Genomic DNA, 23,399 nt, shown 5'->3' with positions numbered 1-23,399 from the left:
CTTCAGACACAACAAAAAGAGGCTGCAGACACTCTAAGGATTTTCTGTTAATTTTACAAAACCTTCGGTTGAAAACATTGATTCATTTCTGAGTTATTCCCAGAAGCAGTCCAAGAGACTCAACCTAACACAGCTCTTAATCCTGAAAAGTCACATTATTAATCACTGCTCCAACCTCCTAGAAAGGACCTTTCTGCACAATTTCAATTTGAGTTTGGATTCAAACTAGAATGGTGTCACAGTTGTCACTAATGCCTGCCATAGTTTAGAAGGACAGCAAGTGACAGAAAGGAGTGTTCCTAAACATGAATCATTCTATTGCATTCATAGTGTCATTTTTTATTCTTCAAATCCTATCTGTGCACTTCTGAGAAGCCAATGTATGCCAACATTAAAAAAGAAAAGAAAAAAAGAAAATTACTTGCTCCATATGAATGTTCAATGTATTTTCTTGAAGCATGCTCACCAGAATTAAAAAAAAGAGACATCTGAGTTATACTAGGACTTTCTGGCAACTGGGTTTACTGGCACCAGAGAAAATTACAGTTCATCACTAAAGTACTGATGATATGAGGACTTGTGGCTTCCTATCTTGCAAAGACAGGCTGCAGCCACTAAAAACACACATGCACAGCTGCTCATACGCTCAGATTTTTTTTTAAATAATTCCTCCCACTGGCCAAGAATATCAGTAACAGTTCCATCCGTTCCACTTTTCTCTGCTGACTGGCAAGTGGAGTCTCCCATCCCGCACTCTCTCGGTCCTTTTCACTGTCCCTCTGCTCGGCCACCCTCAGTGACAACCCTCTAAGGTCCACGGAGCTCCTGGCAAGAGGCTCTCGGGCTCCCCAGCGATCGTCTTCAGCTCTTCCYGTCTCATCCAGCTCCGATGGAAGAGACCATGGATTTGTCTTTGTGGGCTAGCCAGAGACCATGGGCTTTCCTAACATTGAGATACTTCTTAGTTCATAGGATTCCACCTCCTGGTCACATCTTTTGTTCACAGATTAAGATGAGGGCCACATCCTTCGTCAGCTCAGGGTAAGCTCCAACACACACTCACACTCAGTCAAGTTCCAGTGCAATCTGCAGTCTTCAGGACGCAACGATTTCCCCAAAGAAAACTGCTGCATGAAATATGGGATGTAGCCAAAAATTACGGACGATGAAACCTGAAATGATRAATCATTTAAAAACGTAAAGTTATATATTATTTCAAATAGTAATGACACCTACCCTGATTCTGCTCTCACATCAGGTCATCGGCTATTACCAGCCTTCTAAACCTCTGTTTATACGGCTTTAAAAGTAAGTGCATTCATAATGGGATAAAAAATGCAGCAACTTTAAAGCAGCACTGGTAACGATGCACCTGACTCGGATTCTGTAAGGTTTCGATTGATGTATTTTCTCTTAACAGTTGCAGAGCTGAGGAAAGAAAATAAGCAACACATATGTGGTACCACAGCACAGTATGACACAGGGTGCATTTTTCAGGTAGGTAAGCAAAGGAGGTGCATGCAACAGCTGGTATTCACAAGTAAGCAGCTGGTCTGCTTCGTGAGGGTACAGTATATTACGAAAAAGACTTGTGGCTTTTTAAAAATGGTGTAGAAAAACAATGTATTTGACTATATGTAGGACTTCCATTAGAAGTATTTTATTAGCATCTATTAATATCCTTTTCCCAAACTTTTATTTATTTATTTATTTTTAGAAACTCTGTTTCTTGGATTCTGTTATGAAATAAAAGACCAAATAAAGCTCATGTACTGAAATGTTCCTGTACTAGGAACATTTCAACTAAGAGTCATTACTGTAAATCATGAATGATGAAAACCAGTGCTTTTTCTTTCTGAAGTTTAATATCAAATTTGAACAATTCAAAGGTACCGTAAAACTGATTATAAAAATAGAGCTTCTTGTATCGGTTATTATGTAATAATCTAATCTAACCTAATATTATAAGCTATTTTTGTTTGAGAGGCAGCTTCCTTATTATCTCATCTTATCACAGACTGTCAATTGCCAATGCAAGTACCTTTCATTTTGTATAACCTCTTAAAATTTAAAATCCTACTCATCCTCTGGCTACAATGTTTTCTCTGTTATTCCCTTAAAACAAACCATACTTTTCGTTACGTCAGTCCAAAAATAGTGGTGAACGGCTGCACTTTTAATGAGAGGACCATGAGAAAACAGAATCTCTCATTTTATTTTCAAAATTGTGAATGACTTGAAACATTCACATCTAATTATACCCATAATGGAATTTTTCTAGGATTCCTCTCCTGGCCTCTATGCAGTGGTTCCACAACACAGCCAGTGAAAAAAGGGGTGGGGAGGGAACAAAGGAATCTCTCTCAGAGAGAATTGTCTTCCTGCTAATTTCCCCTCCTTTGTGTAGTCCATTCTTAAAATAATTGTATTTTTGCAAAAGGTAAATATTTTGTAATGTATTACAATGTATTTTGTAAAAGGAGGTATTTTTATACCTCCTGAAGAAGGTATACTATCTACCCTGAAGAAAAAATGACAACTGAAGCCAATTGAAAACATGCAAATCCGTGTTTGAAAAKGGCTTTTTCTAGTAATTAGAATGCAACACTAGATTAAAATTCTGCCTCATGTTTCATATCCTTGCTCAATTTTTCATCTGTGAAATCGATTTGATTTTTTTTGAGAATTTATTCATGTTATAATTTCCCTCAAGTGAAATGAAAAATCCATGTTTTGGAAAAAGCATTAGCCAGGTTATGAAATCAAGCACTGAATTAAGAAAAATCAGGAATCACCAAACTCATGGGTCTCACTGAATTTGCATTGTAAACACTGTCTTTAATTACAGTTACTCCTACGACCATAATTTTAACTGAAACAGTAAAAGAAACAGAGAGAGACATAATCTAGGGCAATTTTTGATATCTAACTTCTCTGATGTTTTAATTCTGTGTGAATGTGAAGACTGTAATATTATGTATGCAACGGTGGCTAATTCTAACAGCAGATTCTGCTTACTAGTGGCATTTTTTAGCCTTTGTAACTCTAATGGGTATGCAGAAATGTCATGAGGATGACAGAAAGCATCTCCTAGGAATAACTCTTCCAAATTTTGAAGACCTGCTACAAACTGTGGAGGCTTTAAATCTCTTTAAATGTTAATGCTTTAAAACATCTTGGTGTTATCCAAGACAGACAGCAAAACATATTCAGACTAAAACATTAACAAGTGCAAAACAAAGAATATTACAGCTTGTTGAGTTCTCCAGAAACTGCTGCCAGGAGTAGGTGACTGTTAGGAAGTGTCCAGAATAGTGATGAACTTTTCTGAAGTTCAGCACATCATTACATTTCACTTTCCAAATGCAATATCAAAAACATAAACCTTCATGAGGAAGAGTGGACTGCTCTCTTCCTCTGCTGGGAACAGGACAGCAGTTCTGGGAGAGGACATCCCATCTGTGTTTGAGGAATAATTTAATCAGGGAGAAATGCCAAGTTCAGTGAAAAGCTTTTTTTTTTAGATTTGAAGAACAATCTTTTTCCATTTAGTAAGTGATTTACTTCACTATTGTATCAACTAGCCAGTTCCCAGAATCACATCAGCAATACTGGGAATCCTGATAGAATCAGCGGTGGGATTCAAGATTCAGAGAATCCAAGGTAGGAACCCATTCAAGGAATCCCAACACAACTTCAGAGGACATGCAGGAAGGCAGAGTGCAGCTGCCACACTCTGACTTGTGCCAAAACAACAATAAAAAGGATCACCCACCTGGTAAACTGCCGGCTTTCCTCATGTACTTCCATTTCTGTGCTTTTGAATTCATTCAGTTCTTTCCGTATTGCTGCCTAATAAACAACAGTGATACACACAACCGTAAGGAATATGAATCTCTAGGGAAGCAAAGAGCTTGAGAAGAGCCTTGCAGACCCCCTGCAGTCACCCTCAGTGTAGTTCACCTCCCTCATACACTTCTAATCATACGCAAGGGATGACTTTTTAAGTTACAGTTATTTGTAGCAGTAATACATTAGAAAGAAACCCAAAGCATCAAACATCATAGATAAACAACAACAACAACAAAACCTAAAACTCATGGGGCACACACTGCAACGTGACACTTGCTACAGATGAAAGAGGGAAAGAGATTCTGTTACCTCGAAARCCACTTGTTCAGGCTGCATCTGCAAGGGGATTATCTCCATGCACAGCCCCAGAGAGGCCAGTGAGTCACACCTCTTGCCTAGCAATTGTACAAACAGCAGGATCCTTCTCTCTCCCGACTGGAGACAGGGCTTCAGGAACGCAAGATGAATACCACTTTTCAAGTGGGAATTAGTCATTTTGCTTGATCACTTTTATGTAAAATGACATGAAATATTTGGACATTTCAAGCTTGTGTTTTCAGTTGACAGATGCCAAAGAACAGCAGAAATTCAATTCACTTTATAAATATCAGTCCTTGTTGCTCATGTTAAAAGACTCACTTCATTAGGTAATTCATGTAATATTCGAGAAAGTTGTAATATAGTAGAAGAGCCTTTGGTTTCTATGATATATGCCTCACTACCCTCACTGTTAAAAGAAATGCTAGTTTATTCTTTCTCACTCCCTTTCTTCTTTCATCATTTTAAATAAAAAACAGTATCATTTCATTGATCCTTAAAGAAATCTCATCTGGTGTGCATTCCTTTCAATGCACAGCAGACAGGGAACATGATAAAAAAACAGGATCACCAGACTGAGGCCTCATAAATCAGAAACTTCATTTCAAGCAGGGTATGGTTTTGTTTAGCTGCAACAGCATTCTTGCACAAGGCTGCTGTAATAACAAGGAAATAGAGAGTTGTTTTTGAACASCATATCAGCAGTAAAGACACCAGAGCTCCAGCTCCATAATATTGTTACAGTACAGTCTATGCTCCCCTTAGAACTAGAGAAAAAAATCTTTGGGAAAAATAATAAAAGAAAATATGGTTTCCAGACCACCTGCATCTTTCATCTTTCTTCTGAGACAAACAAGCATGGGCATCAGAACCAACTCGGATTATTACAAAACAGTTTGAGATTAAAAACGCCACCCTTAAACTCAATAGGCAACTTCTCTGCTTGTTCCAGTGCAGTTGGCACTTGTTTTTTGGAAAGATCAACCTAAGCCAACGGGTGAAGTGCTGGGTGCACCGGACTAGGGGGTGCTCAGCACCTCCCAGAACTGAAATCCAGCAGTAACAGCAGGAACATTTTTAATGTCTCTATCTTCACTTGACATGGCGTTGCTCTTTAGTTGCCAAATAAACTGGCATCAATACTAAAATACAGGCTGAAATAAAATCAGGGCTTCACAATCCTCAGCCAAAAGCCAATGGGTTCTGGTACATCTCACTTCTTATTCCAGGAACACATCACAGGATTTCCACAGAATTTGACTCAAAATCATGATTTAAAAGGCCCACACTTTYTGGTATAGAAATCCAACAGCTTTCTTTTTTATGAAGAGCTGCATGAGGAAAATGGAAGAATATTTTGTGGCATCTTGATTTGTCCTTAAAATTACAAAATAGCTTGTTTCATTCTCTGTACACATGCAGAGAGGAACTACTATTTTAACTACAGTATGTTTGAGGCAAACTTCCCAAGGACTACTATGCATATACAGCAAACCCCAAGACTGATAGTTGTGTCCAAGAATCCTTAGGAGGAAGGAACAGCTCCTGCCTTTTTCACTTGAAGGAGTTGTAAATTTTAGTGATACCGATATAGGCTTCTATCTGCAAAAACCCTGCCTGAATTTCACATATTGCAGCTGTCCTTTCCTAACAGTGTGTGAGTGTCTTCACAAGATTTAAAAATGCAGGAAATTCTGGCCTGAACTGCCGCAGTGGTGCTGACAAATACACTCAAAAAGACATGAGAGCTTTCTCTTAGCTGCAGGCAAGAAAAGTACCATAACATGACAAGCTCCCTGCCTCCAGCAGATGTCATTCATGAGGCCAACATCAACAGATGTCAAAGAAGAGGAAACTCTCCTGAAAATGAAAAGTGTTAAGAATTTTCTTATAATCTACATCTGACCCTTGCCTTGTCTGCGGGCGTCAGCCTGGCCCAAGGCTTGTCTGCACGCCGGTCATAGTCTGGAGAATCCGTTACCTCCACGTATTCGTTAAAGCGGAGGATTCTTCTTGCTTGAAGTTCAGCCACTGTAGGYCTCAGACTGAGCTACAAGTGGCAGGCAGAAAATAGCAAGTTTAATAAGACAAAACAAAATAAAAGTGGAGGAAATGATATAATCTCAAGAGAACTTTAATGATGTTTCTAAATAAGGTCACTTTCAGGTGTCTAAAAAAAGGCACCAACCTGGGAGCTCAGCACAGGAATGGGGAAGCAGCACAACCTAATTTTTTCAATTATAAAAATAGTCTTTGTCAGACAGGTCACAAAGAATCCTGACAGTTATCCCCGGAATATTAATTGTGACTTTGCAATTCTCACACTGTTTACGCYAGTAGACAATAGCATCATTTTCATTAACAATTAGTCTGCTGAGTTCAACTACAATACAGAAAATAATCAGAATTTGTAGAGCAAGGTCTAACTAAAATAGATTTGAGGGGAGTAAATAGGAATCTGTCTTCATTAATAGGATGCCCAACCACATTTTTTCAGTCACTTCAAACAACCTTCACGTTTAATTAACTAAGGACAATTATATTAAGCAAACAAAATGCTGCCAATGAATCCTTAGAGAGAAGGGCAGACTAGGAGGACTTAGGAAAATTTCACCCATCCTCTCCCAGAACTGTCTCCAAAAGTCAGAACTGCAGAACCACTGCTTTATTTTTAAGAAGAATGAGACATGTAACCCCACTGGGAGCAGCCAAGCTGACTGACTTGTGGAAAGGAGAGTGGTGAAGGGATTTCTTAGGTCTGTGCTGCTTTTCTGCTCTCTCTTGCTGACATATGTGGTGTTCTAAGGAAGACTGAATCTACGCATGTGGCTGCTCCTGAACATATATGATAGAAGTGCTCATGCTTGTGCTTGCATACATGCTTGCTCATGCCCTGTCATACAAACAAGTAGGAAGCTCAGCCAGACAGTCCTACATTTTTTTCAAAATACGGGAAACAGAACAGAATGGAGTTTCCCCCAAGACGGCTCTGGCTGGTGCTGCCTTTGAAATTTGACTGGTGGAGATTTGCAGCAGTGTATACACACTGAATTTCAGAATCTTACAAAAAATAACACTAGTGTTCTATTATGTACACAAATATACAATAGAAAAAAAATCATCACCTTTCTACTGAGTTTACGTTTTATTTCTCTTTTGGCTTCCTGTTCTTCTTCTTCATTCTTCTCTGTTTATGGAAGAGATAAAAAGCAATGAATGTTTAAGTATTGTAACCACACACACTGTGTTTCTCTTCGCTGAAAGCTGCAGGACTTAAAGTCAAGGCTTACGTTTGCTGACATTTCTGGGCYATGCTGGATATAATCCCTGCTTTTTGAATTTTATGTGCTCTCATTTCTTTTCTCTATCCTCATTTTTCCCCAATTCTGTGGACATCTAGAGTCATCTCTATGGGCCAGGAACATAGCAAGAAGAAAACTTCTGTCATTTCCTTCGTGTATATGAACAATTAAGTAGCCTGAAAGAGTTGCCTAATATTTTAATTACTTGCCCTAGCGTTACAGTTACTTCCATCAAGCCATTAGGCTTAGGGTCTAACTGTGCTTGCAAGAGCTGAGAAAAAAAGTTTGTTCAGAGTATTTGAATCAGCCTCGTGTTCTCTACTGCTACAAAATACAATGAATTAATTCTTTTTTTGTTTTTTTTTTTACAGTAGGTATTTAGTGCAAAATGTTTCTGTTAGATTCTTTTTCTTTATTTCTGTTTTTTTAATGCAAGTATATGATTTTAAGTGTTCAGTACGCAGGTCCTCTTAGTTAAGGGCCACCAACTAGACCAAATGCAATGTACAAATTCGAGATCCTAAAAAATAAGGAAAATAATTACATCTACATTTTCTGTGAGTATTAGGGCATGTAATTGCAACTTTCATGAATTTCAGTGCTAACCAAACTTGATTTCTTGAGTGCCAGTGAAAAGAAAATTTACAAAGGCATATTTGTGCCGACTTAGCTTTTTTTTCCCCAAATTGATGCACACTTTGAGGAATATTATTTGCTTTATCAGTCCACCTCTGATGCTCAYGTGCAAGTCTACCTTTGCTTTGGCTAAAATACACCACCTACATCTGTTTGTGAAATTCTGACCTGTTTCTCTTCAAGGCTGGGGGTTCCGGATTCCCAGACATGCCTCAAGGCCAATTATAAATTTAAAGGAGTTAATTTGTCCATTCTGGGCATGGCCAAACAGATGAAAAGGCAGTTTTACATCCTGTCCTGGTATGATGTGCCCCATCTGCTATGGCCAAGCTGCCATCATGCAGCCTGCTTACATGCAGYTTGACCAAAAGGAAGATGAAGTCAGCTTGAACTCATCACTCTTGGACTCTCCTTCTGCCTGCTCCAGATTTACATGGGTAATACTGAAGACAGACCACCTCACCTCACAGTACTTTCAGATTTCCTTTGATGATCCACAGACTTACTGTGAAAGGAATATGATGGAAAAGGGAAGAGCAACAATTGATAAAATAAGACAATAAAAAAACCCAGAAAGTCACAGTAACAAAAAGGCAATGCCAGTGCAAGCACCGCCCTGGAAGATTTTAATATCAACTTCTAATTTCCACTAGCAAGATCCAAACTGGCAGACCTGCTGCCAGGTTGGATCTATTGTCAATGTTTATTTTACCGAGATATTGAAATGTGAATACAATTTATGATCTATTAATAGTTTTTTCTCTTACAACCTGAAGAAACAGATTTTCTTTAAAACCTCAGATTTTCTTTAAACATCCTGTCTTTGCAATCAATAAACACATATTTGTAAGTAACACAAATCTATTAATTTGGGGTTCCATTTACAAAAGTTTTCTTTGACATAAAAAAACTTTCCTTTCATGAAGAGAGTCTTTTAAATCCTACAGCTCCGAAGTTCTCCAGTAGCAGACACAAAATATACAACTGAACACACACATCCCTGTACTAAGTTTTCTTTAACTTTGCTTGTAAAATACGCTCTTGACTAGACATATCTGGACATTTCTTTGCTGTCTTTAAATCACTGCATCTCCTAACACTAAGAAGCTTGATGTGGGAAGTAGACACCCGCACTGCTTAATTCGCATCTGAAGAAACACCTGCTAGCAGCTTGGCCCACCTGAAATGCTACCCATCTAGTACTTTGGAAAGATAAAATTTAAGAAGCTAACTACCCCAAGTTGTTAAGTTACATACACCACTGTAGGATGCAAAACCAGTGCTCCCACTATTGCAATTCCGGAAGGATGGATTCGGGAAAAGGGGCAGAAATAGGAGAYGAGCAGGAGAGTCAGTTTAGCTGCGGGGCAGGGGGCCTGGGCAGGTGGGGCCTGGGCAGGCAGAGCCTGAAGAAAGCTGGTGTTGAAGGCTGGACCCAGCGCTGCAGAGGAAAGCTCCCACTGAGGGCACCAGGACATCTCCCCACTGCCAGGCAGACAAGGTGGGGACTGAGCCCATGGGCAACAGAGGGTCCTTTGCGTGAAAGGGCAGGGCAAAGGCCATGGTTTCTATATTAATGATTTGTAATTCTGAGAAWTAAAACTCCGGAGCTAAAGAAAAAGGACTGAAATCTGTCAGCTGCTCCTAATAACCTGAATCTGATTTTGGTAATATTCTAACAGCTGATATTTGACAATTTTGTGTAATATAAATTGCAAATATTCTTTATCCGAATGCAGCAGACTGGCCCTTGGTTTATGGCAGTGACCACCCTGCCTAGAACCCCTACTTTAAAAGTCCAAACCTCAAAACTKCTGAGTAAAGTGTTGTTTTAAGCTGAGTGTTAGAGAACCACTGCCCTGGTACAAGTTCTTGCAAACAAGAACACCTATGAGGTATTTGTGCTCTTTTAAGGTAAAAGTTTTGAAAGTTGCTGTAGTGATTTAAGAACATGTGTTGTGCTAAAAATAATGGGCCTGGGCTCCTTGCTCCTTTGTGGAAAATTCCACCCAGGGTGCCAAATATTAGCTGCAGGTACGAACTGACTTGCCCAAACAGGAAAACATTAATGCACAGAAACACGTTGCTGCATGCTTTCCACCTTAAGAGCAGATCTAATCTGTAGGATGTGGAGAAAGAAAATAAAAACACAGCATTCYCAGCACAGTCCTCTCCTCAGATGTCCTCCTGCTGCTGTACTGGCAAAAGACCAGCTGAGTGATCTCCCTTTGCTTGCAGGAGCCCCAGGAGCTGCATGAGCACACTGGGCAAACCAGCGTTTGGCTCCTAGCTAAAAGAGTTTTATTTAGAAGCACTTATCATGTCCTTGGAGTCACAAAGTCCAACAACCAATGCAAACAGCAACAAATAGTTTTCCTGGCATCTCTACCGTCATTGCTTCTGCAAGTTTTGCTCTATTAACTACGGTCCTCATCTACTTCTGGGGGACATTTGCTTCATAGCAGAAGGGGACAGAAAGAAACGGAAATTGCTCTGCCTCACGGCTATTTTTTTTAACCAGAAAGTACTCCAGCAGCGTAAATCTGAACTTTCCACTGCGTCCCTATGGGATTAGCTATGTTTAAACTTCTCTGCGGGCTTGCTAGGGAAAGAAAAAGAAAAGACAAACAAAGTACTTGCCTCTTGGAATGCTGTGGAGCGCAAAAAGCAGTTTCTCTTCCTCATTTTACAAAGATAATAATTTATATTCCTTAACAAGCACCAAGAACTAAACCATGTTTTCTACAAAGCTAATATTGACAAGCCTGCTGCTGTACAGTCCAAGAAGTTCACTGTCCTTCACAGACGCATAAAAAATACTATTACCCTAATCTGCAATTCCCAGAAGAGCAGAAAGTTTGTCAAAATACAACACTACTACTAGCTCAAAGCCAGTACACAAGAAAATTGTCTGTGTTAAAATCATGGGACTTTATCTATTCATCTTCAAGCACTCAACCTTTTTGTTTTAGTGTAAGAATAATCAGAAGTCTGAATACTTTCACCTCAAATTGTTTTCACAGAAATCAGGCTAGTCATTCAGCCGCAGGATTTTCAGTAACTGGTGTTTATCTGCAGATATTATCAAAACAATATTCTTTTAACATGTATTTCCTCACTTTAACTGGAAATTAAAAAAAAAAAAAAGGACTTTTTCTGAACCTCCTTAAAGCTTTGGGCTGGACTAAATTCTGAAGTAAATATTTGGATCTTTGCAACTTACTTTAACCTCAAAGTCTGATAAATATTAGCAAAACACTAATTTCTCTTAGTTGTAGTTTCCATATATGCAATAATATAATACCTTCTCCCCACCCACTGCTTAAAAATAGAAGAAGTAAAGCTCTATAAAATACAAACTTACTCACAAAAGTTGCCTTCAACAACACAAACATCTAAAAGATGTAAACATCTTCAAATGATCCCCGGGAAGGGAATGTAATGATTGTGCTAAATATACAAATGCTTAAGGAGCTGAGAGATCTTTCTCTGTCAAGGGCTCTGAGTTAGATTGTCACCAAAACATTGTTTTTTCTTTTTAAAGATAACAATTCAAAATATTTTTTATCTCTGTAATGAGCAAAAAGCTGCAGGACTTGGATTTGCATCTTCTCATCAATTATTCTACTTTTTTTTTGCGATAATTTATAATAATTCTAGTTTTCCACAATTATTTTTTGCTCTCCTTTGCTCCTTTAGCACAGACTAACAGGAGCAGCAGTTACAGATGACAGAACAGTGAAAAGCACTGAGTGCAAAGTGCTGCCAAAAGCATAAAATAACAAGCTGAAATAGGAGAAGAAATCTATTAACTACTTTCAAATTTTGAACTACTTATTGCAAAAGTGGTAAATGGCAAAGGTGATTTTAAATAGATTACAGGTATGTTGCTAGATTAGTTATCTAGAGATTAGCTGTCTAAGGACTGCAACAGGGAAACCTTTCTGGTGTTCCSAGCTCAGCGGCTGTAGCCATGACCACCAAACATGTCTTAGAAATATCATTGTCACATGCTCCAGCATGTGCTGTTTATCATAGAAAATGCATTCATGTTTCACATTTTATCCTTATTAGAACTATGTGATATATAGATCCAAAAGATGCCTGCAGAACATCTATTTGGAGTATGTACTGGACAGCAGTCTCTTGAAGTCACTCCTGTGCACTGGAGTGCCTGAACTCTTAACTTCCCACTTCTGGCTAATCTGTGTCTCATACCCTTTTTGACTAATATTTGGCCATTATCTGGCTTTTGAGAGATCAGACAACAGCAACAGCATTTAATTCGCAGGAATGGTGGCCTGAAAACCAGTAACTGTAATTTCCTCTTGATTTGCTAAGCCTCAGCAGGTGATGCTGCCATCACTCCATGGATTTCGCCAGRTAAACAGCCTATTTCCTTCTCTTCCACCAGGAAGAGAAACATGAAAAGGTTTTATACCTTAAGAATAGATGATTTGAGGCATTTGCTGCTATATGTGAAAGGCTTCCAAGTGTATTTGCTTCCTGGGAAATAATTATTTCTTAATTATTCCTGGGAAATAATTATTTCTTAAATTTTTAGCATCAACTACTAGCCACTTCTGCTGAAAGGGCAGAGGGCTAGAAGGACATTGCCATGGCAATTCTTAATGTATTTGTTTAGATAACATACATATTATGAACATATTCATAAAGGAAGAGAAACAAATGTGTCTTCTAAAGAGATGGCCAGCTTAAGAACAAAAGCAATGTAAATAATTTGGAGAGTAGGTATAGTGGCTATATGCCCAACATTCTTCATTCCTCTGCCCCAGGCTATTTGAGTTACAGGTTCAAATTCTTCACCAAGGACACCGAGGAAGGATTTCATTAGCAGAAGATACTGAGAATATCCTGTGCAGGTTTCAGTAAAGAAGAAGACAAATACATTTATGTGAAGAGGGGATATGAAGGCAAACTCGCACACGCAGCTGGCATACACCCATTCATCTTTCCCTCAACACTTCATCTGTCCTCTTTCTACTTCACCTTTCCTTGTATCCCACCTCCTCCTGATATACTCTATTCCACCTCCTAACTATTAGGTGGAATAGCCTAGAACTACTTGTAAGGAGTATCCATTTCATTCTTGGTCTTTGGAAATGGCTTGAAGAAGTGGGATTGTGACCAGCAAAATTTGGCATCTTGAATATATGCAATTCTCACAGTTGTCATTACAAGTTAACATACAGGTCTAGCGTTGACATGTTGTTTTCTACAGCATGATTTCTGTCCCATTATGACACTAACAACAGAGTAACAATGATGAGGTTCCTTACAAGTCCTACATCTGTTGCAATCATTTTCTAAGTAAATAATAGTTGAAATTTGCATAAAATACTTACGTTTTAGGATATTTCTTTGCTCTAGCTCTTCAGTTGTAGGCCTCTGGCTAAGTCTCCTGTGAGAACAAAGTAAGCAACTGATTTTAAACCAAATCCAAACAGAAACTTTTTAGTTGTAATACAACTTAAAAGGTGTTTCTCATGAAGCAAATTGTGGCTGGAAAAGGGAAAGAGGAATTACGACAGTAAAAGTAACTTTGCACTTGTCTTATAGTTGAATATAGAGTCTTAGAGCCTCACCATCTAGCACAACAGAATATCTTTGGCCTCAGGAAACCAAGTGGCAGGGGTGGAAGCAGAGGAACCATGTGGCAGGCCATTAAAGAGGACTAGGGAGGTGAGCTCTGAGATGAGGCAGGTGACAAAACACAGCTCTGGAGAGAGCGGCTTTCAGTTACACGGTGGGGGAGTACTAGCAAAGAATTTTAACCCTGGACGTTCTTTTTAACACCTCAAACACTAGATCAAATTAYGTAGAAAGCTTCCATTCCATGGCTGCGATTCTCAGATTTTGAAGAAAAGACAGGCAGGTTTAGAACAAGTGGTCAATCCCACATTGTAGGAAGTTCCAAAATTACGATCTGATCCAACACTTATTAAACTGTCAGAAAGATTTCCCTTGGTTTCCGTGCTTTGAATCAGATATTTATGCTGCCAGGTACTGACTACAACATTACGAGTTTCAAAAGAACACATATTAAACTTGGCTGTAATACCAGACATGAACACAGCTCAGAAACTGTAACTCAAACAAACTTGGCGAAGAGCCCTGAAACTGGCCAAGGTGTGTGACAGCCCATCATCAAAACAATGTACGCAGTGAATGTGCCAGTTTTCTTGCAGAACAGCAGTGCTTCACAAGACAGTTTTAGACAGGAATCAAAGAGCAGTTTGTTCAGTTTAAGCCACAAAGAAGACAGATAAGCAGGATGAGATTACCAGAGAGCTGGAATTTGGTCAGGAAATCACTAACAACAACCATGCTGCTTTATTAGCAGAACAAAAATGACCCAGGGATTGTACACAATAGATGCATCACTCTTACTGTTAAGGAATTAAATAAAATTACTTAGCTAGCTATCCAGTTCACAGTTCAGCTAGCTATTCAGTTCATGTTCTAAATGCTCATATAGGGCTTCTGTATTTCTGTAATGTAACACTATGGAATGGACTACCAAATATTTAGTAATCCCTAACAAACACAGAACATCCTCCAATATTTCTGGGCACACACACACACACACACAAAAAAAAAAAAAGAACAAGTCTGTGAAAACCCAGAGATATTGTAGTCTATTCTCAGAGAACTATGAAAACCCATATTAACATTTGTGAAGAATTTTTTAATGAAGCTTGGAAATTGCAAATCAAAACTAGCTGTTTTTCATGAAATTTTCTCYGGTCAAGAAAGATCCCTATCCTACGGCAATTAAGAGTATGACATGGCTTAGAGGTGATCACACTAAAAATGATTCTACAAAGCTGTTTTTTCTTTTCTTTTTTTTTTTTTTTGGAAATAGTATGTGAATAATTAAACATTTAGAGAGCATTAGGAGGATGGGGAAGGATGAAATGATAAAAGACACAAACATAGACTCTATTTACTCTAACTCTTCTTCTCTTTTTTTCTTCTTTTTTTTAATCATTTCAAAGGCTCTCAGTTTTATTCCACGAAGAACAAAAGCTTCGTGAGAAAACAACATACTGTTCTCCAGCCAGTTCTACCATGAAGATCCTGCAGCATGTATCAAGCTGAATTTAAAATGTGAACCCTATGTTCTTACGTCTCTCTACTCAGTAAAACCACATTTACACTGCAACTGATACCTCACTAGTTTTGTTCCAATCTGATGTCTGATTTCCTGCCTCTCCTCTTCAGATGTGCGCTGCAAGATGTTTTTGTCTTCCAATTCTTTCTTGGATGGTCTGTTGCCAAGTTTGATAGCAAGAGTATCCCTGCGACGAATTTTGCTTGCCAAAGAGCCTGAGGAAAGAAGGAGGAGGGAACATCGAGTTCATTCATGCTTAGGTTACTGACACAATCTAAGGATCTAAGGAGCAGGGACTTTAATACATCCCCAAAGCAGCCTTGTTCCCACATGCAGGAGAAGAATTTTAATTAACATCAGAAGAAAAATAGTTTCAACTCAGTTCACAATAATAAAAAGCTGAAGGACTCAGATGAAAAAGCTAGCAACCAAAAGTACAGAGTAGTTTTACAAGCATTACTTACCATCTGTGATGTGATAGGATAAAAATGACAAATCTGCACTTATGTGTCTTTGAAATCTGATATATTATAGGTTGATTTATTGGCCTATTTTATATCATCAGCAAACTTCTGTTCATTTTTCTTAAACCTTAAGAATTATTCTCACTCTTTTATCTTCTCTTCAGTTCTTCTCTTTTTTATTTTTTTCAAGTTAACTGTGCTTAGTTCTTGTGTAATGCTTTTTCATCTTTTACATCGACTAATTCATAAATTAAAAGATACCTTTTAGAAAGTGCTCGTTGTGCTTGCAAAGTATTCTAAGCATGAAGCCCCAGGCACTGAGACAATCTGTTTATCCACAGAACAGATAGAGACAACAGCCATTCAATTTTCCCAGCAATAGCTTCAGCCAGCTATGGAAACAAGCATGTTTTTCATGGCTTTTAGTCCTTCCCTTGTCTCTTTACATAGTGACTGAGGGTACTGCATATGCTCTATGTTGGTGGGCTTCTTACAATGCAGGACAGTTCGCTAAGACCAGAAGCTCCCATGTCACTTCTCATAAGAAGCTCCGCTGCTGCCTGAATACATTAATTTTCAGTTCACATTGAAACCAAAGGCAGAACTGCAGAAGACTTCAATCTTCTGAGCTATGTGGCGCTTCATCTTCAGCCTGACCAGTGGCCAAACAAATGAAATTTCATTCTCCCTCATCCTCTTTGTGTACAGAGAAATTAGACACAGTACTTTAGTGTTCAACCCTTCTTAGCTAAGCACAGTAACCACCTCCTCCTCAATGGCTGTGAGCAAGACTGTCAAGCCATGGTTTGACTCCCATTTTACTCTAGCACAAGGTCACACTGCAGGGGATAGGGGTATGTTGCCCTTCTCTCTGTCCCCACCTTCTTGTTGCTTCCACCTCCTTTGCTGCAGTGATGGTGTTGGTGCAGCTGCTGTGGAGCTGGATCAGAGAACTGATTCTGTTGAAAACCAGCTCAACAATAGCCACCATCAAAAAGTAAGAATGAGTGTTGACCTAAGAGAAGAATGAATCATTGGGAGCAGAAATTAGGCAGGACAGGAGCAGAAATTAGGCAGGACAACCCTTTCCAGCAACAGTAGAATGTCTGCCAAATAATTTGCACAATTGAACTGTGCTGGGTGGTGATACAGCCATGAACCCAGCTAAAATTTCTGAACTATAAAGTTAGATGTAATCCACTGTGATTTGTTCTTTCTGCAAAGATACTACAGTGCTTGAAGTATTCTGATCAAAGAGGAACACAGGACTTACAGATAGGGAAGCTGGCTGATGACTGATGGATTTCCTGTGCTGTCCACCACAACCTATGCTCACCCTCGAACCCTGCCCTGGGGCTCCTGCAGTGGCTCCCAGAAGCTGTGGGATCAGTGCCTAAGGAAAACTAGCCCTCCCATAGGAGTGAGCTGCTCTGTAACCTGCAGCTTGGAAAGGGCTTCATGACACGGAGCCACCTGGATGCTCTGGGCTCAGCCATTTCAACTGGCAGAGAAGAGATGTCGAAACAACCTCCTCATTCCCCTCACACCCACAGGAAAAGGATCTCTAGTGCAATTCAGCTCAAATTCACCTTAAATTAGGAGTTAAAATCAGAGGTGTTTTAAGGATAAAGGTTCACGACAAGGATGAGCCAAATTAATAGCTGACTGAGGCCCAAATGTGGAGGTCTTTTTCCATCCCATTTTTTTCATGAATCTGCTCCTTTGAGCTCAACTTCCAGTCATGAAATGCTTGATCTACTCCCACCACTGTACTGACCCCAGCATGTTTCTAATCACAACTGTCCAAGAAGAGAGAACCAGGACCCTCATTTCTCAGATGTGGGAAAATATTAATTCACCTGAAGTTATCTTATGCAACCATACTCGTTGCTGTCATGCATCTTTGTCCCCTGCAGGCCACAACTTCAGAGTAGCTGCACAAAAACTGGCAGGATACAAGTATTTGAACTACATGCAAGCAGAGAACTCCTTTTATCAATCCAGATGCAATCACAGCAGCTTAATAGGACTCCCAACCCAGCTCAGCTCAAACACATATACATTCTCTAAGGCAGCCACTCCTTCCCAGAACACCCTTCTTGTCAGAGGCTTACTTTCAGCAGTTTCGTTATCATCTTCGTCGTCATCATCATCATCTGTGTAGAGTACAGGCCCATCGGAGTCCGAGTCACTGCTGTGGCTGTCTCTGTTGCTTCCACTCTCTGGAGAGGCTGCGGCTTCCGAAGCTTCCTCCCCTGGTTCAGCATGTGTTTGGGCAGATGCCTGCTCCTCTTCGTCTTCTCTGGTTGCCAAACCATTAATTCGCAAGCAAACGAGATGTTACATTAGTGGAGGCATGGAACACAAAAGGGAGGCAAACGGTATAAGTATGAAAACAAAAGCCCTTTTATTCAAATGGACTTCTTTCTATCAAAACAAACACAAAAAAATACATATAATGTATGTGTGCATACATATGCATGTATGTATGTGTGTTAGGAAAAAAAGTTGCRAACAGTTTGAAACGATGAGCTGCAAAGCTTAAGTAAAGAAATCAGTGTTTTGATTTATTTCTTGAGGAATGGGCCTAAGTATACAACAGCTAATGAGAGCAGCTAATACTGCTGGTGCTCAGAGGGCTGAGTCTCAGAATAGAAGGGAGTATAAAGCTCTCCATCTTGTAAGCATGATGCTATTTATTGTGTTCTATTTATTGCAAACACAATCTTAYTGCTGTTGAGTCCATCACTCGTGGACATGAAAATCGGCACTATAGTACTCTCTGTCTTGGGAAAATCCTTTATGTAAATGAAGGGCAGAGCAGGGGGAGAAGCAGCCAGCACAGGCATTTAACACTGGCACATGCACATGCCAGCAAGTTTCACTATTCAGGGAAATTCTAGGCCACTGGCATCTAGACAAACCCTCCTGGGTTGTTACGAAAGATACTGGTTCTTGTGGTAAGGAAAAGACAGTTTAAGAAGCCAGTTGCTTTTTTTTTTTTTCCAACTATTTTGTTTAAAAAACATAATTATGACCTTGCTCTTAATTTGATTTTATGGTGTGTCAGACTTAGGCAGTGACAAACCAAGCATCTACTAACCAAAGCCTGGAAATGTCATTTTAAAGGTCGCAAATAAATCCAGCTAAATTTACTCYAAAATTGAGAGCTTTAGTAGTAAGATTTACAATCCTCAAAAAAGTCCACATATCCACAAAGAAAGTAAAACCCTTGTAATTCAGCCTCAATTCTTGTTTGCCTTTATGAGAGAGAATGAAGTGCTACCTGCTGCCTAGCTGAGCTGTTGACTCCAGTGGCCATATTAAGCCAGACAACAACGTAGAAAGCAGGTTATGACAAATGACATTCTGGAGAAACATCAGGTACCACAAGGGAAAGGCACAAAGATGTTTTTAAGGAAAAAGTTGTGTTGGGATGCAACTCTGCCACGGACTGCTAAAAAATGCACATATTTTCTTCTCAGGGCCAGCCAGCAAAGGAAATAAGAGATCTCCCTGTGCTTTTAGCATCCCTTACGCCAACTTAACACTAGAAATCTCTCTCTCTTAGCAGTGAGGTCTGTTTATCAATGACATCAATACAGTCTTACCTTTCCACGTCTTCTCCCGCAGCATCAGGACTATTGTGTAGGGCTGTACTGCTCAGGTTCTCATCTGTGCCATGTTCAGTCTGGAGAAGAGGTTTATAATCTGATCCAGCAACAAATGGCCCTGGTCTGCAGCTGTCTGACGTGGCTTGTGCACCTGAGACACTGGACTGATTGACTCCAGCAGGAAAAGGAGGTGGAGGCGGAGGAGGTGGAGGGGCAACAGTGGGAGGAGGGGGGACAACCAGTTTGCTCTGCTGGTCTGTGTCCTCAGTTTCAGAAATCACTATGGAAGGTTGCTCAGGCTCAGATTTTTCCGCCTTCAATTCCGACCTGTTGGCTGTGGCACCTGAGGGAGAAGCAGCAGCCCCATCTGGTGCTGTTCGTGGGGCTGACTGTTTCCCAGGTTTTTTCTTGCCTCTGGGAGTCCCTGATGTGCCTGATTTGCTGGATGTCTCCTTAGAGACTTTGGGATGAGATGATGTGGACGAAGGAGATGGTGATACAGCGGACTTGGAGACTGTTGGTTTTTTTGCATGTGAGGAACTAGCTAAAATATGATAAGAAAAAGCATTTTAGTCTTGCAAGAATACCATTTTTTGCACCATTTTTGCATTAACTGATTTGCATGCAGATGTTTAAATGAAAAAAATACACTTGATACTTTTATAATCCTTCATCATACACTTTRTAAGTTAATGTTGCAATTCTTATTTCAGCTTTAGAGGTGGGAAAACTGAAATGATGAATACTTGCCTAGGAAGAGTGGTGGGCATCAGCCTCAGAAAAGGGTGAAAGTTTGATCCTAGCAGTCTAGCCCCCTTACAACTTGTCTGGACATCATCCAAAAAATGCTGTTCTTTCAGAAGTGTTTAAGGCCTGGGTTAAATAATTTGCTAATAGATGGAGAAAACTGTCTACTTCCCTAACTCAGCTAGCTCCTAGAAGCATGAGTTTTCCTGACTTTGTATGAGACTCAGGGAAGTATGAGGGCTTATTTTAAAGGATTTCAGAGACCTCAAAATTAAGTTTCTACTCTATAGAAAGATCTTACCTTTCTACACTGACAGTGCAAAAAGTGACTGAGGAGGAGAGAAGCTACTAAAGAATTTACTAAATTAGTATCCAAGCCAACACTCTCTTAATTATGAAACTATAGTTTCAGATTACTTGAAATCTGGATCTAGTTTTGAAATTGAATCTTGAATGAAGGGGGGCACAATTGGCTCAGGTGACCTGCAAAGGTCCCTTCTAAATTCTCATCATCCCTGTGGACAGGAGTCTGCTTTTACAAGCAGTAAGGCAGAGTGCTGGGCTCCCCGTACAGGAGGAACTTAATGGATCAAGTCCACCAAAGAACTACAAAGACTGCAGCATCTCTCATATGAGGACAGGCCGTGAAAGGCTGGAGAAGAGAAGGTTCAGGAGATCTTATTACTATTTAGAAATACCTGATCGGAAGGTATAACGAAGGCAGACTTCTCAGCAGTGCCACTTACAGGACAAGAGGCAGCAGGCACAAACTGAAACACAATTCCATCCGACCATAAGAAAACAGTGTTTCTCTGTGTGGGTGTTGAACATACTGCCAAGAGAGGCTGTGGTGTCTCCAGTGTTAGAGATACTCAAAATCTGACTTGACACATCCTGAGCTACTCGCTGTAGTTGACTCTGCTTGAGCAGCAGGTTGGACCAGACGATCTCGAGTTGTCTCWCCCAACTATTTCTATTTTACAGCAATATCTCAACTATTCTGTGATTTTATGACTTTGCAATGTTCTTCCAAGTGCTGTATTCTTCCTTGGGGGTAGAAATAGAGGAAAAGCAAAACAAGATAGACTTGCAAGTCCAGATTTCAAGTCCAGTTGGGCATTAAATTCAATGGAAGCAGAATCCACTAACCCTGCTGTGCACAAATGAATTCTATAATGGGAGAGGCCTCCCATACGAACTRGAGCTGCTTATCTTAGCAGTGACAAATGCTGGTAGCCTTGGAAATGCAGTGACACAGGGTTCAGACATCAGCTGTACAGGCTCGCTACAATCACTGCTCGGTTTGGCAAGAGATTTTTATTAGTCTGATGTATCCAAATACATTCCCATTACACTTGATTGCTGTGATGATGTACCCACCATCTGAACTGGGAGCTCTGGCTTCTGACATTCATTGAAAAAGCAATATAAACAACCACCATCTTGCAATTCAGTTCTTCTCATCAAAATACACCCAATTCAAACACATCTGCCATTATAAAAATGCATTARCCTCAAAAGGAAAAATAAAACCATCAAAAGGTTACACAGCAGCCTTGCAGTTAAGCTTTCTGAATAAAACAGAAAGCTGTAGTAGGAAAGTGCTGAAAGGCCTATTTAACTTACAAGCATTTAAATAAAAACAAAACCTCAGCAGATTAGGATGGAATCAAAATACAGACACTGGCCATAATAAACTCATGATACAAAAACAGCTTCCACAGTTACACTGTTCTCAATCTCAAAAACGGAAATTTATAGAAAAGACATATTATGCCATTCTCTTCTGCGGTAGAATGTTAAGTTTATAAACATATAGGCTGCTGTGTTGCTTTTAGTACATCTGGTAGAAACTCATGACTTCAGGGAATCAGTGTCCCTCTTTGTGCTGTGAGGTAATCTACTGATACTGCACAAATCTTACCAATCAGCTGCAAATCACTGACTAACTTAATAGCAAACCATAAGGAAACAAACAAATGTAATAGACAGTTGTCCATAACTGCAGAGGAAATAAATGGTGACTCCAACTGCATATTATTTAGCAGAAACCTACTGAGTAAGAGAATGGTACTAACAAAGAGCTCTGGTTCTGATCCAGCAAAGCACTTAAACAGAGGCTCAGAGGCAATGAAATGAGTTACATGCTTTGATTTAAGAACTTCAGCATAATACAAATATACAGCTATGCTATAATTATCTTTGGGAAAATGTCAAAAGATATTTCAATTGAAAAAAAAAATCTTGCATTCATCTCAGAACCTTTTCGGACTTGCAATCAGCTGTAGAGACCTGAAAGAATTCTGCTAGAGAAAATTTCCTCCCACTTTCCCTCAAGTCAAAGGAGCTATTGTTATTGTTGCTTTTGGCTGGGCTGACTAACAATTTTCTGTCACATATCTCTTTCAGTAGAAAATAAGAATTTTGATTAATTTTTTCTGTCTTGTGGAAAAGATCCATGTTTCTGTTTGAGCTCTCCTCCTCCCATATCTACTGTTTCAGTTTGAACTAGCCTGCTGTGATGCCTCATGAGAGCTAGTTACTCACATTCCTATCCTCCTTCACGGGATGGGACCACGGCTGCGTCACGTCTTCACTTTTATGGGTGTCTACTAAACTTTCTGCACTATTACTTCCCAAGCAGCTCTCTCTACAAAGTAGAGTTCATATGAATATGATGTACTTAATGTTGAAAGAAATTACTATTAGAATATCTACACTTTTAGACAAGGGACACATGGATATATTTTGTACTCATATGGTCTCAAGCACTCCATGAAACTTCAGACAGGTTAATAAAAGACAAATCTGAAATTTGAATCTATTTTAAACAACTCAGATACCTAAGGATTTCTTTCCAACACCAGGACTAAGCATCTTTATCTGAATGGGTCACTTTTCAATATCTGAAAGGTGTATTGTTATACGATTCCCACACATTGGTATAACCGAGTTTTCCATTTGAATCTGAAATAGAGACAGCAAATTCTGGGTTTTCAAAATGTTTCTTTTTCTTGTGGTCTGCTAATATAGTAATGATGCAATACCAAATTCCTGGCTGTTTTATGGTAAAGTTATTATTTTAACTTTAGCTGTCCCCAAATCTTTTCAGACAGTTCTTCAAATACAAAACTTGCCAAAACGCACAAGCTATGAAGATGTATACTTAGAGAAAAAGCTGCAGGAACTGACTCTGAAAGACTGAAAGAGAATTGAAAACACAMGGTTTGTGTAAGCTGGCCAAAGCATGTACACAGTCCATTCATCATAATACCAGCGATGTTTAAATTACATTTGGGTGTTCTCATTTTGGCCATCTTCTAATTATAAT

General features: G+C 39.5%; 1 protein-coding gene across 2 annotated transcripts in view; it reads right to left on the bottom strand.

The window, feature by feature from the left end:
* Positions 1-477: 477 nt before the first annotated feature.
* The window catches only part of PHACTR2 (phosphatase and actin regulator 2), a 109,096-nt gene continuing 86,174 nt past the window's right edge, over positions 478-23,399 (bottom strand). For both annotated transcript variants that reach the window (XM_026039187.1, XM_026039188.1), the window contains 8 exons: positions 19,319-19,865; positions 17,822-18,009; positions 15,302-15,458; positions 13,475-13,530; positions 7,296-7,357; positions 6,083-6,220; positions 3,776-3,852; positions 478-1,172 (listed from right to left, as the gene is read on the bottom strand). In XM_026039187.1, coding sequence (XP_025894972.1) covers positions 1,157-1,172; positions 3,776-3,852; positions 6,083-6,220; positions 7,296-7,357; positions 13,475-13,530; positions 15,302-15,458; positions 17,822-18,009; positions 19,319-19,865 — 1,241 coding nt within the window. In that variant the 3' untranslated portion in view covers positions 478-1,156. The remainder of the gene's footprint in view (positions 1,173-3,775; positions 3,853-6,082; positions 6,221-7,295; positions 7,358-13,474; positions 13,531-15,301; positions 15,459-17,821; positions 18,010-19,318; positions 19,866-23,399) is intronic.

Source organism: Nothoprocta perdicaria, unplaced genomic scaffold (assembly GCF_003342845.1).
Source record: "Nothoprocta perdicaria isolate Ctin4 unplaced genomic scaffold, notPer1 scaffold_221, whole genome shotgun sequence".
NCBI classification, from domain to species: domain Eukaryota; kingdom Metazoa; phylum Chordata; class Aves; order Tinamiformes; family Tinamidae; genus Nothoprocta; species Nothoprocta perdicaria.
This window is presented reverse-complemented; position numbering and strand designations above follow the sequence as displayed.